This window comes from Halichoerus grypus, chromosome 15 (assembly GCF_964656455.1).
Source record: "Halichoerus grypus chromosome 15, mHalGry1.hap1.1, whole genome shotgun sequence".
In the NCBI taxonomy this organism is placed as follows: domain Eukaryota; kingdom Metazoa; phylum Chordata; class Mammalia; order Carnivora; family Phocidae; genus Halichoerus; species Halichoerus grypus.
This window is the reverse complement of record NC_135726.1, coordinates 57,843,619-57,858,561: the sequence shown is the minus strand read 5'-3', so window position 1 is coordinate 57,858,561 and position 14,943 is coordinate 57,843,619. Positions and strand designations below refer to the sequence as shown.

At 54.8% G+C, this 14,943-nt stretch overlaps 1 protein-coding gene across 3 annotated transcripts; it reads left to right on the top strand.

Annotated features, from left to right (window-relative positions):
- Window positions 1-1,925: 1,925 nt before the first annotated feature.
- On the top strand, window positions 1,926-14,121 carry RDH13 (retinol dehydrogenase 13). Of its 3 annotated transcripts, none has more exons than XR_013444435.1 (8): window positions 1,926-2,146; window positions 4,034-4,152; window positions 5,493-5,648; window positions 8,192-8,296; window positions 9,228-9,440; window positions 10,253-10,354; window positions 11,742-12,135; window positions 12,248-14,121. XR_013444435.1 is itself a non-coding variant. In XM_078063768.1 (7 exons), the coding sequence occupies exons 1-7, from the start codon at window positions 2,082-2,084 to the stop codon at window positions 11,984-11,986; spliced, it is 1,005 nt and encodes a 334-aa protein (XP_077919894.1). In that variant the 5' UTR covers window positions 1,926-2,081; the 3' UTR covers window positions 11,987-14,121. The 3 variants fall into 3 exon arrangements, 1 of the variants encoding a protein (XP_077919894.1); XR_013444434.1 differs by having other exon boundaries at window positions 11,742-12,195; XM_078063768.1 differs by having other exon boundaries at window positions 11,742-14,121.
- Window positions 14,122-14,943: the final 822 nt, after the last annotated feature.

Sequence of the window (14,943 nt, the reverse complement as noted above, 5' to 3'; positions counted from 1 at the left end):
CACTTGAAGAACTCCTACTCATCCTTCAAAACCCTATTTATGTTTCCCTTCCTCTGGGAACTTTTTCCTTACTCCTCGGCTGAGACTCCAATCACAGATCCTGGACCCAGTGCTGTTGTGTTCCCTTTGGGTACCCTGTGTCTGGGAGGGCACACAGAACTCACAGTTTTCACAGCAGTATGGAAACAAGCAACATCTCTCCAAGAGAAAAAAAAATTAGCTCCAAACTGCAAAAGCTGCAGACCCAAAGTGAATACATTTCATTCTATGTCTATAAAACATCACATTTAATTTGTTATTCAATCCAATATTCAAAAACCTCTTGGGGCACCTGGAAATAATTTATCAGGCAGATATTTCTCATCTCATAAGAATTCTCAAACATGTCTGTTGATTGTAGACAAACCTGACTGCATCATAAACCAAGAGTTAGTTGTGGCCAAATGATTTCCAAAACAAAACTGTAGAAAATTTTCAGTTTGTAGAAAATTTGAGTCAGCTTTATTGCAGGATAATTACATGGAGTAAAGTTCACTATTTTTAAGTGAACAAGCTGATAACATCTTACAAACATACGTAGCCATGCATGTAACTGTCAGTAAGATTACAAGAGAGACGATTTCCAAAACCCAAAGAAGTTCCCTTTCTGGAAATCACTTGCTCCTTCCCTTCCGCCCCCCGCACCCATGGATCTCCTTCTTTCACGACAGGCTTGCCTGTCCTAGAACCACGTCATATAACAGGAATCTTACGTCAGGCAGTCTTCTGCGTCTGGCTTCTTTCACTCAGAATGACACTTTTGTCGCTCACCTAGGTTGTCACAATTGCCAGCATTTCATTCTTTTTTTTTTTTTTTTTTTTTTTTATCAAATAATGACCCATTGTATGAATTTACAATACTTTATCCAGGAGTCCAACCCCCATGTCCTCCTCTCTCAGACCTTGCAGTTGTGCCCCCCAACCCCTCCTCCCTCAGACCCAGGAGTCCAGGCCCCCAACCCCTCCTCCCTCAGACCCAGGAGCCCAGACGCCCAGCCCCTCCTCCCTCAGACCCAGGAATCCAGGCCCCCAGCCCCCTCCTCCCTCAGACCCAAGAGTCCAGCCCCCTCCTCCCTCAGACCCAGGAGTCCAGACCCTCTAGTTCCCTCCTCCCTCAGACCCAGGAGTCCAGACCCCCCCCAGCCCCCTCCTCCCTCAGACCCGGGAGTCCAGACCCCCCCCAGCCCCCTCCTCCCTCAGACCCAGGAATCCAGGCCCCCAGCCCCCTCCTCCCTCAGACCCAAGAGTCCAGCCCCCTCCTCCTCCCTCAGACCCAGGAGTCCAGACCCTCTAGTTCCCTCCTCCCTCAGACCCAGGAGTCCAGACCCCCCCCAGCCCCCTCCTCCCTCAGACCCGGGAGTCCAGACCCCCCCCAGCCCCCTCCTCCCTCAGACCCGGGAGTCCAGGCCCCCAGCCCCTCCTCCGTCACACCGAGGACTCTACGCCCTGATCTCTCTCGGGACCCCAGGGATTTGGGAACCCCCAGGCTAGTAGGTCCTGGCTTCGGAGTCTCAAAATTCTCAAATTCTCTCATAGTCTATGAGAAAGGTACTGTTGGTGAACACGCACTTTAGGTGGGAACAGGTTGCTTACTGGAAAGGCACAGATAAAATAAAATAAAATAATTAAAAAGGAAAGGCACACAGCCGGGCGCAACCTGCGAGCGCAGCGCGGTGGGCGGCGGAAGCAGCCGAACTCCCTTGTACTAGCGGCCCCGCAGCTCAGGGAGCGCGCCGCGAACGTGACGTCATGGAACAGTGCGCAGGCTCGCCCCTCCTGCCCCGCCCCCAGGCCGCGGCCACGCCCCCGACCCCGGAAACTCCCATTCCCAGGGCAGCCGCGCGGGGGCCGGTCCTCACAGGCCCCCCGCCCCGTTAAGCCCCGCCCCCTTCCGGAAGCCTCGGCCCGAGCCGAGCTCGCCCCTCCCCACGTGGGTCGCCGGCTGCGCGCTCCTGTGCTCCGAGCGACCCCGCGGCGAGTGTGCGGCGAGCGTGTGCCCCGTCTGCGGCGGGCTCCGCGTCGGATCCCCGCTCCTTCCCGCCATGAACCGCTACCTCCTGCCGCTGTCCGTGCTGGGCACGGCGGTGGGTGGCGCGGTGTTGCTCCGGTGAGTGCGCGCCGCCGCTGGGCGGGTCGGCAGCCTCCAGGTAGGGGGCGGCAGGCCGGGGAGAGGTCGCTTGGTGGTCGCGGGCCTCGGACCGGTCCAGACAGTGCGGCGGGGGGGCAAACCTGGGGAGGGCCTCGAGGGCAGGTCACGGCCCAAGGTCACCCCGAGTCCTCGTAAACCTTCTGGTCATTGATTATCGGGTCCATCCTGCAGACGTGTATTGGGCAGTCCCCATAGGTCACCCGTGACCCGGGTGCAAGGAAATGCGTGCCCCCTAAGCTCTCGTTACCCGGAATCCGAGACGCAAACCGGATTGCCCAGTGATTGTACTGCTCGGCTTATACATGGTCCTTGTCTTTTCTAGGCTAACGCACTAACACCCCCAGCCCCCCGCAGAAGCCCAGCTGCCCGGTATTCTAGAGCAGCACTGGCGGGTGGGACTTTCTGCGCTGGTGGAAGTGCTTCACGTTCGGCCGTCCATTATGATGGCCATCACACACGGCTGCCGAGCGCTCAGAGTATGGCCTGTAGTTAACGAGACCGTACTTCAACACCGGTTAAGAGGGTGCAGCTCATGTGTTCTTACAATTAAAAAAAAGAATTGGCAATGTATAATTTCATTACACTTACACAATACAAGAGATTGGCTGGGAGGCCTGGAAGTGATTGGAATATGGAAATATACACACATATATATATTTTAAGGGCATAAACCATAGACTGTAAATCTCTGAATAATTACCTTTGGGTTTATTTGCCTGCGCTGTGATGAGGCTTCATGGTGAACTTGTTGCTCCTGATCCGATAAAGTCATTTTCAGGGAGTTTTGATTTATAATTCATTACACTGCGGCTCTGTGATATTTACTGGGTGTTTTTGAAAGGTCTAGAAAATAGAGATAATTCTTTTTTAAATGGAAATAATTTCCCCTTGTGATAAAATTCATCAGCTGCTGTTTGTTTTTATTCATACTGTTGTCTTTCACTTCTGAAGAGCTAAAAATAGTAACAATAATAAAGGGAGGGCATGGGATGGGCAGAATGAAAGGTTAGCTGAATGCCCTGGGGAAAAAGTATGGCTATTTATTTTTAATTAACTTAAATAAAAAATTAGCCCCAGGAGGCTGGTGGTTTCCGTGCTCTACAGGGCCTTTCTGTCACGTGGTGGCATTTTTACGTGGCCGGTCCCCTATCAGTGACATTCGCTTGTTTCCAGTATTTGGCCTCTGGGGAATGTGGGTAAAGGGTAAGAGCCCCCCAAAGATGTGCACGTTGTAGGGCTCAGAACTGTGAAGGTCTTACCTTAGCTGTCACAGGGGACCTTGCAGGTGACATTGAGTTAAGAACCCTGAGATGGGGAGGTGGTCCTGGGTTGTCCGGGGGTGGGGGGCGCCCAGTGCAATCACAGTGGTCCTTCAGAGTCAGTGACCTGAAGACACCGCTCTGCTGACTTTGGAGACAGAGGAGGAGGGGCCGCGAGCCAGGGAGTGTGGGCGCTGCTAGGAGCTGGAAAAGGCACGGGACCCGCCTCTCCCCTAGAGCCTGCAGAAGGAGCACAGTCCTGCCAACACCCAGCCCTTATCTTGGTGAGACCCATCTTGGACCCCTGCCTGCAGACCCGTAGATTACCTGTGCATGGTTTTAACCGGCCCAGCTTGTGGTAACTTGGTGTGGCAGCCACAGAAACCAACCCAGTGGGTCTTTACAAAGACTGAGCCTTTGCCTGCAACACCACACTGGACCCCACGGAGTTAGATGTCCTTCCCGTCTTTCCGTTGGGGGAACACAAGCGCAGTGGGGTCATTCACCCAGGATCCTAACAGTCAGGGGCACGTGCGGTGAGGGTGCACACATGGACGGAAGTGACCACCTCGCTTCTTACCTGCAGAGACTACGTTGCGGGCGGGGTCTGTCCCAGCAAGGCCACCATTCCTGGGAAGACCGTCATTGTGACCGGCGCCAACACGGGCATCGGGAAGCAGACGGCCTTGGAGCTGGCCAGAAGAGGTGAAGTCCCAGGGGGCGCCTGGCTTGGGGTGTGAGGTCTGGGATGGAGCGTTTGCTTTCCTGGGGGATTGTTTTGGTTGCAAGTGGCAGAAACCAAAGTCACGCCGGCTTAAGCCAGAAAGGCTGGTGTCCCTGAGAGAGGTAGGGGAGACTTTGGGTCTTAGGGGAGGCTGTGGACACTCGGACTGGGGTTATGGAGGAAGTCCACGGAGGAGGATTGGTCGCTTTTGAAGTTAGAATTAGTGGATTTCCTGTTGAGTGAGACACCAGAAAAGAAGTCAAGGATTTAGGTTTGAGCAACTGGGAGACCAGACTTGCCTTTGGCTGGGGTGGGAAGGCTGTGGCAGGGCAGGTGTGAGGGCTGGGGCAGATGGGAAACTTTCTTTGGGCTTGACGGGTTGGGGTGGCCGGGGGAGTGGGTCCTGATGGGCTAGGCTGGAGCTGCGTGTCTACCTCCGAGGTCAGAGTGGTGGGGGCCATGATGGGCAGCACCCCCCCCACCACATGGGGTTTCCCCAAGGAGGGGGGCACCTGCTCTTCCAGGAGAAGGTGAGAAGTGAAATCGGGTGGACACCCCCACCCACTGCTGTCTGGAGGGCCCGGCGGCAACAGAGGATGAACAGATCCCGGGTTGGCTGAGTTCCCTTGTGGACCGAGGGAGGGGAGGCGGGGTGTGTTGGAGGCAGCTGGGCCCATGGTGGGCAGACGAGCCATGCGGATCCACACCCGTCCTCCTCCAATCCCTGCTTCTTCTCACTTCTCTAATTTTTTAAAGTTTTTTTTTTTTATGGCTGTGTTGAAATTCAATCCACACATCACACAATTCACCCGTCAAGCGTACACTCTGGTGGTGTTTAGTATATTCCCAGATTTGTACTAACATTGCCAATCAATTTCGGAACATTTTCATCAAAATGACAGCTCGGTCCTCTTAATGGTCACCCCAGTCCCCCCCCCCCACCCCGCCAGGGAACCATCCGTCTACCTCCTGTGGATCGGCCTGTTATGGATATTTCACGTCAATGGAATCATAGGCCACGTATATTTTTGTGACTGGCTGCTTCCAGCAAGCACATTCGTGAGGTCCATGCACGTTGTAGTATGTGTCATGTTCCTTTCCGTGGCCGAGTAGATTCCAGGGTCTGGATGGACCACCTTGTGCTTCTCCGCTCAGCCGCTGATGGACATTTGGGTGGTTTCCATCTTTCGGCTGCTGTGAATGGTGCTGCTGCGTGCTCGCGTGTACACGCTCTCGTGCAGACCTGTGTTTTCATGTGTGTTTTCTCTCTGTACCTGGGAGAGGATTTAAAAAATATTTTTTTCCTGTCCTGGGCTCACAGGCGGCAACATCATTCTGGCCTGTCGAGATATGGAGAAGTGTGAGGCGGCGGCCAAGGACATTCGCGGGGAGACCCTTAATCACCGCGTCAGCGCCCGGCACCTGGACCTGGCCTCCCTCAAGTCCATCCGAGAGTTTGCCGCGAAGATCATCGAAGGTAGGAGGGAGGACGCCGCCGGCCTTGGGGGGCGAGGTCCTGGGTGGCCACAAGTCCTAGAGTGTGGTGCTGGTGTTTTCGGACAGGTGCAGATTTCTACGGGTGAAGATCGTACATTTTTATATCTCCTGACATTGTCACGTGAAAATATTTTTCATTTCAACCGTTTACATAAATCAAAAGAGTAATATTTCTGGGTATGTGAACACTGTATGGAATTCAAATATCAGTGTTCACAAATAAAGTTTTATTGGCACACGGTCCTGCCTGTTAGCTTATGTATTCTCTGTGGCCGCTTTAGTCCTGAGACAGCAGAGGCCGTATGGCGTGCAAAGCCAGAAATACCTAGTCTGGTCCTTTACAGGGAAAGTTTGCTCTGTGGGACTCCTGCTCTGTAGGAAGACGAACTCCTCCGGCCCGAGAGCCGACAAGACGCAGAGGCCCAGGTGAGGTTCGGTGTGCAGGGAGCCGGCGGATGAGTTAGCCCAGTGAAGGCGGGCGGAAATGCTGACTCATCCAGCAGTTGCTGAGGCTCCCCGGCCCCCGTGGCTGATGGGTGATGCCCGGGACGCAGAGAGGAGTCAGATGCAGCCTCTGTGCCCGGTCCAGCGGGGGACGCCGCCGGGACGCCGCCGCACAGCACAGAGTACCCGGAGCCCCCACTTTCTCTGCTGGGTGTTTCTTTTCGCAGATGCAGGGATTCGGTGGGCATTTTTCTGCACTTGGTCACACGGGTGACTCACTCATTTCCGCGTCCCACCAGATGTTCTCAGAACTGGCTCACGTCTTTATGTTTTCAAACAGGGGTACCATTTTACAGGATTAAACATTCGGAGAGTACAAACGCGGCTACAGCCAAACACCTCCCTGCCACTAGCCACCAGCTGCCTTCCTCCGATGTGTTCAGTGTCCTCGTGTGTCCTTTTGGAGACAGTTTGTGCATTTATAAAGCAAGCAGGTGTATATACCTCTTCTTGGCTTTTTTTTTTTTAGAGAGAGCGAGCATGAGCGGAGGGGAAAGGAACAGAGGGAGAGAGAGAACCCTAAGCAGACTCCACGCCCAGCGCGGCCCAACTCCGGGGCTTGATCTCACGACCCTGAGATCATGACCTGAGCTGAAACCAAGAGTCGGACGCTTAACCGACTGAGCCACCAGCACGGCCCCCCTTGGCTTTTTTATACGACTAGGGCCTGTCACGCATGTGATGCTGTGGTGCTCTCTCCCCCCAGTTCTACCCAGCAAGTTCTAGTATTATCTGTTTTTACAGAGGGGGAAACCGAGTCACAGAGAAGCTGTGTGACTTGGCCAGGGTCATACTGCTGCTCAGGGTAGAGCCAGGGGATTTGAACTGTCATCTGATGGCTCCAGAGCGTGTGTTCCTGACGGCTCTGCTAACCCCCTCCACCCTCAAAGCCAAGCAGAGGCTGTTCCCTAGATGACTAACCCGTTATCCCCACGGATCCTGCAGACCACTTTCAGAGTGTTATGGGTTCTGCTGTGTCCGCTCAAAAGATGTGTTGGGGTCCTAATCCCCAGGACCTCAGCACGAGGCCTGATCTGCAGAGAGGTCTGTGCAGACGTGATTAAGCCCTATTCCAGTGACTGATGTCCTCATACGGAGGGGAGATTAGGATGCAGACAGGCCCGAGGGAAGAGACAGGGAGAAGGCGGCCAGTCACCTCTGAGCCCAGGAGAGAGAATCCAGCGCAGATTCTCCCTCGCGGTCCTTGGTCCTTGGAAGGATACAGCCCTGAGACACACTGACCCCAGGCTTCCCGCCTCCAGAACCGGGCCACAGTACGTTCAAGCAGCCCGTTGTGTGATGCTTTGTTACAGCAGCGCTTGCTAATGATACAGGGAGGAAGGTGCTATTACTCATCCCATTTTACAGATGAGGAAATAGAGGCTCGGAGAGGGACAGTCGTTTGTGCCTGTGACGTGGCAGGTCTGGAATGAGGTGTGGCACGGGCCGCCCGCCGAGCTGGTGTTCCCATGAGTAACCCCCCAGTCTTGAGGCCCTGAGGCCCCTGCAGATGTGGCTTCTTTCCCTTTCCAGGAAAGGTCTTCAAGCCTTAGGTGGGAGTGTGTTGTGTTTTCTGGGGCTGCCGTCGCCAAGTACAGCAAACTGAGTAGGTTGAGATGAGAGTCCGTTCTCTTCACAGTTGTGGAGGCCAGAAGTCCAAGATCAAGGTGTCAGCAGGGCGGCACCCTGCCTGAGACTGGGAGAATCCTTCCTGCCTCTTTCAGCTTCTGGCAGTGGCTGTCAGTCCTCCGTGGTCTGCAGTCTCTGCCTCTGTCTCGCTGTGGTCTCAGCCTGTGTCCTACTGGATTAGGGCCCACACTGTGACCTTCTCTTAAACTGATCACTTTTTGCAAAGACTCTTTCCAAAAATAGATTGCATTCCCAGGCTCTGGGTGGACATGAGTGTTTCAGGGACACTGTTCGGCCAGCCCGGTGCTGGGGTGCTTCCCGCCGATCGCACTGGCGCCCCACGCAGGCCCGTACGGGACTGACGTGTTTGCCCTCGTCCCTGTCTTCCAGAGGAGGAACAAGTGCACATTCTGGTCAACAATGCAGCTGTGATGCGGTGCCCCCACTGGACCACCGACGATGGCTTTGAGATGCAGTTTGGCGTTAACCACTTGGGTGAGGTCACGGGCTGAGGGCTGCGTGGTGTATCGTGGGCCTGGGATGTCAGTGGGGTTCCCGGTGGGCCAGGCACGGGCTCTGGGGAGGGCCAGAGTCCTCCTCTGCTCTCCAGGGCAGCTGGGCGGCTACCTGTGGGGCCACCTGGCGGCTCAGGGAGTTGCCTGTTCATTGCTGGATGCTCCGTCAGTTCTTCAGATCCTCCATCCATCTCTTGGCCTTTTGGCCCTTTGTCTGTCCTCCAGTCTGTCTGTCCATCAGTCAGTTACTCTGTCTGTCTACCTGTTGTCACCCTGGATATAACTGGAGTTCTGTTAGTAAGGGCAAGGGGGGGAAACACATATTGGGTGGGCGCCAATCACTGGATTAGGGTCCACCCTAATGGCCTCATTTTCACTGTAAAGACCCTCTCTCCGAATAAGGCCACATGTTGAGGTCCTGGAGGGTCATAACGCACATCACTATCATTTGTGGCCTATTGGCTGGGATGCAGTCACATGACCTGATGTCACTGCAAGGGAGTCTGGGAAATATAGTCTTTCACTGGGCAGTCCTGTGCACAGCCAACAATTCTATTGCAGAAGGAGACATGGGAGGCAGTCGGTCTCCCCAGCTGACCTCATGGGGTTCTTGCAGGGCCTGACGTCTGGGGCTGGGTCACTCTTTGCTGTGGGCCCATCCTGTGCAGTATAGGATGTCCAGCAGCATCCCTGGCCTCCTCCCACTAGATGCCAGGAGCACCCCCTTTTCTCTCTAGAGTTATGATGGCCAAAACCTCTAGACATTGCCAGATGTGCCCTGGGGGAGAGAACTGGCCCCTGTCGAGAGCCATGGATTATTGGGAGGGTCAAAGAAGGTAATGTTCTCAGTACGATCCTAGGTACCAGGTAAGAATTCAGTGAAAATTGTCTTTTTGTTGTCCTTCGTCCAGGTCACTTTCTTTTGACAAACTTGCTGCTGGACAAGCTGAAAGCCTCGGCCCCTTCACGGATCATCAACCTCTCGTCCTTGGCCCACGTTGCAGGACACATAGACTTTGATGACTTGAACTGGGAGAAAAGGAAGTATGACACCAAAGCAGCTTACTGCCAGAGTAAGCTGGCCGTCATCCTCTTCACCAGGGAGCTGAGCCGGCAGCTGCAGGGTACGTGTGTGGCGAGCCTCGCTGGCCTTCTTCCTCTAGCTCTGAGCCTGGAACAGCCCTGCTCCGACCCTGGGCCCAGGGGAGGTCGAGCATCGGTCCCAGAAGAGGCAGACATGTGACACACATACCACCATGTTCCCTGGGGCCTGGCGCACACATCACTGATCAGTCGTGGCATTCTTCCGTGCTCATCCTGCATGGGCATCTAAGCCGCTGGTGCCCTGGGCTAGTGGTTCTCAACCACGGCAATATCTGAAGACGGTTGTGGCCATCGCTTCAGGGAGTGGAGGTGGGGTGGGTGTTGTTACTGGCATCTAGCTGCTCAGCATCCTGCAGCGCACAGGATGAAGAACGATCTGACCTCAGGGTCCACAGAGCTGAAACGGAAAAGTCTGCCCTCTGCCCTGCTCCTCAGAGAGCATCCGTGGACCAGCATCATCAGCTGGGAGCTTGTCATAATTACAGCATTGCAGACCCCATCCCTGACCCACTGCTTCAGATTCCCTGGGGGTGGGTAGAGCCCAGCAGTTTGGGTATCTCAAGCCCTCCGGGTGATTTTTTACATACGCTCAGGTTTGGGAGGCTCTGCTCTGGGCAGTCATGCAACAGAGTGGCTTTGCAAGATGAAACCACTTTGACGTGGAAGTTTCAGAGCAACAGAGGTGATGTGGATTCAAGGGTCGGACCCAGCACAGTACAGGGTAGCCCTGGAGCTGAGGGTGGGCTGTGTCAGCCTTCCAGGTGGGAAGTGAACCTGGCGTCTGCCCACCCCCTCATCCCTGCTCTTCCCTCCTCCCCCCTTCTCTCCCCAGGCACGGGTGTGACTGTCAATGCTTTGCACCCTGGTGTGGCCAGGACAGAGCTGGGCAGGCACACAGGCATGCACAGCTCTGCCTTCTCCAGCTTCACACTCGGTAAGCCACCTCCTGGCCTGGGGTCCCTGAGCTGAACCCCTGCCCGCACAGCTTGGGGGCTGGGACTTTCTTCAGGGTATTAGTCAGGGTTCTGCAGAGAAACAGAACCAATAGGATATATATATAGATGCTTGGGAGATTTGTCATGCGGGATTGGCTCATGTGTTTATGGAGGCTGAGAAGTCCTGTGATCTGCCATCTGCATGCTGGAGGCCCGGGAAGGCTGGTGGTGTAGTCCCAGTCCAAACCCAAAAGCCTGTAAACCAGGGGAGCGATGATGTAAGTCCCAGCCTGAAGGCCAGGAGCACTATCTGAGGGCAGGAGATGGATGTTCCAGCTCAAGCAGAGAGAGGGGGAATTCACCCTTCCTCCACCTTTTTGTTCTGTTCTCACCCTCAACTAATAGCTTGGCTGCCCACATTGGCCAGGGCGGATCTCTTTACTCACTCTACTGATTCCAATGCTAATCTCTTCTGGTCACATCCTCATGGACACGCCCAGAAGTAATGCTTTACCAGTTTTCTGGGCATCCCTTAGCTCAGTCAACTTGACACAAAATTAACCGCACACTCAAGAGACTGTGTCAGTGGCGTGGCTCTGCCCCCTCCCCGTGTCTTCTAGGGTACTGAGAATGAGTCACTTCTACATGTGTATCCAGCCTGCTGGCCTCAGAATAGCCCCAGGAAACAGGCTAGATCCTCTTTGATGAGAAAACTGAGTCAGAGAAGGAGACCATGGAGCTGACTCCTGGTTGTGCTCGGGGTGACTCCAGCTTCACCCCAAACTAGCTGTGCCAGCCAGGGAAGCAACTTCACCTGTTGGGGCCTCAGTTTCCCAACTACAAAATGAGGGCCATAATAGTGTCCTCCTCACAGTTGTTGGGAGGATGAGATAGGCCTTAAAAGGGCCAGCACAGGGCCTGGCCAGCTTTAAGCTGAATAAATAATTAGAACTTTAGAACTAGTATTTGTAATCCTGAAAATCATTTACAGGGTGGGTGCCAGATACCATGGATCTTAAGCTGAGGCTGGCCCCAGAGACATTTAATAAGTAAAAGTTATTTTAAAGCAAGATGAGGTAGGGTAAAGACTCAGAGCTGACTGAGGAGGGAGAGCTTCCATTTGCCTGGGGAAAAGCCAGGGAGGCTTGCTGGGGGAGGCAGCTTTTGGGCTGGTCTCTGCACCTGGACGGATTTGGCTGGGCAATGCCTGGGAAGGGAGCTCCTGGTGGAGGGTACCTTGGAGGCACAGGCCTGGAGGTGGGCTGTGTGGGACTGCAGTCCCACATCTGGCCTCTGGGCCCTGGGCAACCCTGGGGGTGGAATAGGGCTTTTCGTGTCCTCCTCCCTGAATGTGTGCTGACTGAATGCTCTGTGGGCTGATTGCAGGGCCCATCTTCTGGCTGCTGGTCAAGAGCCCCCAGCTGGCAGCCCAGCCTAGCACGTACCTGGCTGTGGCAGAGGAATTGGAAGGTGTTTCTGGAAAGTATTTTGATGGACTCAAAGAGAAGCCTCCAGCCCCTGAAGCTGAGGATGAGGAGGTAGCCCAGAGACTTTGGGCTGAAAGTGCCCGCCTGGTGGGCTTGGAGATGTCCGGTGGTTCCTCTGTGAGGGGGCAGCCCCTCCCCAAATAACCTCTGGGAGCCTTTGAAAACCACGTGGGAGGCTGAGTACCAGGATGGAGCGGGAAGACCAACCAAGGCTGGCTGCTCTGTCCGCAGCACCCTCTAGGTGGCAGTATTGGCCAAGGAATGCTGACTGCTATGCCCACGTCACCCTCTAGGTGGCAGTGTTGGCTGTGTGAGCTTCAAGACCACTGCTGTCATGCCTTCACCCCCTCTAGGTGGCAGTGTTGGCTAAGGAATGCTGGCTGCCATGCCCATGTCACCCTCTAGGTGGCAGTGTTGGCTGTGTGAGCCTCAAGACCACTGCTGTCATGCCCTCAGCCTCCTCTAGGTGGCAGTATTGACTAAAGAATGCTGACTGCCATGCCCACGTCACGCTTTAGGTGGCAGTGTTGGCTGCGTGAGCTCAAGACCACTGCTGTCATGCCGGCACCACTCTCGAGGTGGCAGTACTGCCCAAGGAACGCTGGCTGCCATGCCCACACCACCCTGTAGGGGTCACTAGCGGCCCTTTTCTCAGGCACAGTGGATGGGACTGCAGATGCGCACCTGGCGCAGCTGGTGCAGTGCGCCCCGCAGCCCGCAGGTGCGCGGGGCCGTTAGACACCTGCCTTGAGCGTGTAACTGGGAACTGCTGAGGGAGGAGTCCGCTCCCTCTGGCGTGGCCGTCAGGAGAACCTGTGCAGAACTGTATGGCCGTTGGGAAAGTTGTCGGCCAGACACGTCAAGTTCATGGTTCCCCGTGGGACCGTGCACGCCCTCAGTTGCCTTTCGGAGCCTCGGTTTCTCCCACTGTGAATGTGCAGAATAACTTGACTACCTCGCAGGGCGGTGTGGTGATTGCGGAGTTCTCGCCTTGCTGCTGAGTGTTCACTTGCACGTGCCATACCCTGGGCGAGCCGCCGGGTCACCCCTGAGGACAGGCCTTGTAATGCCAGTCCTGCTCGGGACAGCAAGGAGTGAGAAACCCACCAGCTGCGCAGCTTCGGTGACAGAATCGGGGCTGGCACTCAGCTCCCGCACAGAATGGGGGGGGGGCGCACCAAAAAGCTCAGTAATCAAGATACAAATATTTTAACATAAAAAACATGTAACATTTGAGATGCTTGTGGAGGCCAGAGATGCTGCTCCACGTCCTCCACTACCCAGAACATCAGCCAGTGGCCCTGCCCCAAATGCCGACAGTGCTGAGGAAGGTGGGATTAAAGACGGCTCAAAGTTTTATAAATACGGTGAGTTTTCTTTCTGTTACCACATCAGACCACAGCAGCCGAAGGATATGTCTGGGATGAACGGACTCGGGTAGGCACCTTCCAGCATGGACCCCAACGATCCCCACCGCCCCCTGTCCACAACCTCCTTACCCTCCAGCTGTGGGCTGGCCCTAGCTACTCACTTCTAGTGCAAAGAACAGAGCAAAGCCGCCGGAACGTCCAGTTCTGGGGTTCGGTTACTGACGGGCATCTGTACTGCTAGCTCGTGCTTGCTGGTCCTCGCACTGCCTGGCGTGAGCCACCCTGAGGAGAGGCCAAGAGCTGGACAGCCAGAGAAGGTGTGAACGCCAGGAGGTGGGAATCACGGGGGTGGGGTATTCCGGGAGCCCGTTCACCACAGGGATACACACACCACACACACGTACGTAGATCACACGCGTGCACGTATCCTTATATAGCGTATGCATTTCTCACCGTGGAATCGGAAAAACCACGTTTGAGAAATACTTCTGGTAGTACGGTAGTCTGAGGGTAACCGGGAAACCCCTGGTTCTCTAAACAAAGGTACAGGATTCGCCTGGAGGTGATGGTATTTGCTAACATAAGCAAAAAACAATGATCAAAGTCAAGAAAATAATAATGATGGTGCTAATATCTGATATCAATCTATAGACATTGGAATTTTATCAGTGATAATGTCCCTTATAGCAAAAAACCCCCCACAAAATTCTTTTGTGACCCAGGATCCAATCCAGAACCACACTTTGCGTTAGTTGGCATGTCTCCTTAACCTGCTGAAACGGTCTTTCTCTTTCATGAGCTGGACACTTCTGAAGAGTCCTGCCCAGGTATTTTATCGAAAGTGCTTCAGTTTGGGTTGTCTGTGAATTCCTGGTGTTAAATTCAGGCTACGTGTTTTTGGTAAGAATACCACAGGAGTGATGCTGTGTTCTTCGCGGTGCCTTACGTCAGGAGACAGGAGATGTCTTCTTTGTCCCATCATCGGTGCTATCAGTAATGACACCCTCTGGCAAAGGTGTATGGGGCGAAGGGCCCAGAGCCTTGCTGCCCCTGGACACCGCACTCTCTGCACCTCCACGTGCTCACCAGCCCCGGAGCTCCCGTATGGACTTCCTGCTCCCCTGTTGTCTGCAGTTTTGGCGGGTCTCTCAGTCAGAGTCCCTTGTCTTTGCATATGTGGCAAGCGGGCACGCGAATGTGATTCAAGCAAGACCAGCCAGACCCTCTCCTTGAATGTGGATCTTGATGGGGCCGACACCAAGACGAGTAACGTGTGTTCCTGTCGGTTCCTGGTCCCTGCACCCTGGCTCCGGTCTGTACGAGCTTCATAGGGCTGCTCTCACAGATGACCACAAACTGGGGGGCTTAAATGATACACACTTACTCTGTTAGAGTTCTGGACGTCAGATGTCCAGAATGGGTCTCGGGGCTAGCGTCAAGGGGTCAGCCAGAGCTGTGTTCCTTCCGGAGGCTCAAGGGGAGGATCTGCTTCCTGCCTTGTCCAGCGTCTAGGGGCCCCCACATTCCTCACCTCCTGGCCCTTCCTCTGTCTGCAGGGCCAGCTGTGGTGGGCCAAGTCCTCACACTGCCATCTTTCTGGCTCTCTCCCCTTTTAAGGAGGATCCCCAGGTGATCCAGGGTCACCTCTGTCCTTTACATCGGCTGGTGAGCAACTGAATTCCATCTGCCACCTTAACCCCCCTTTGCCATGCAAAGTAATGGGTCCTGGGG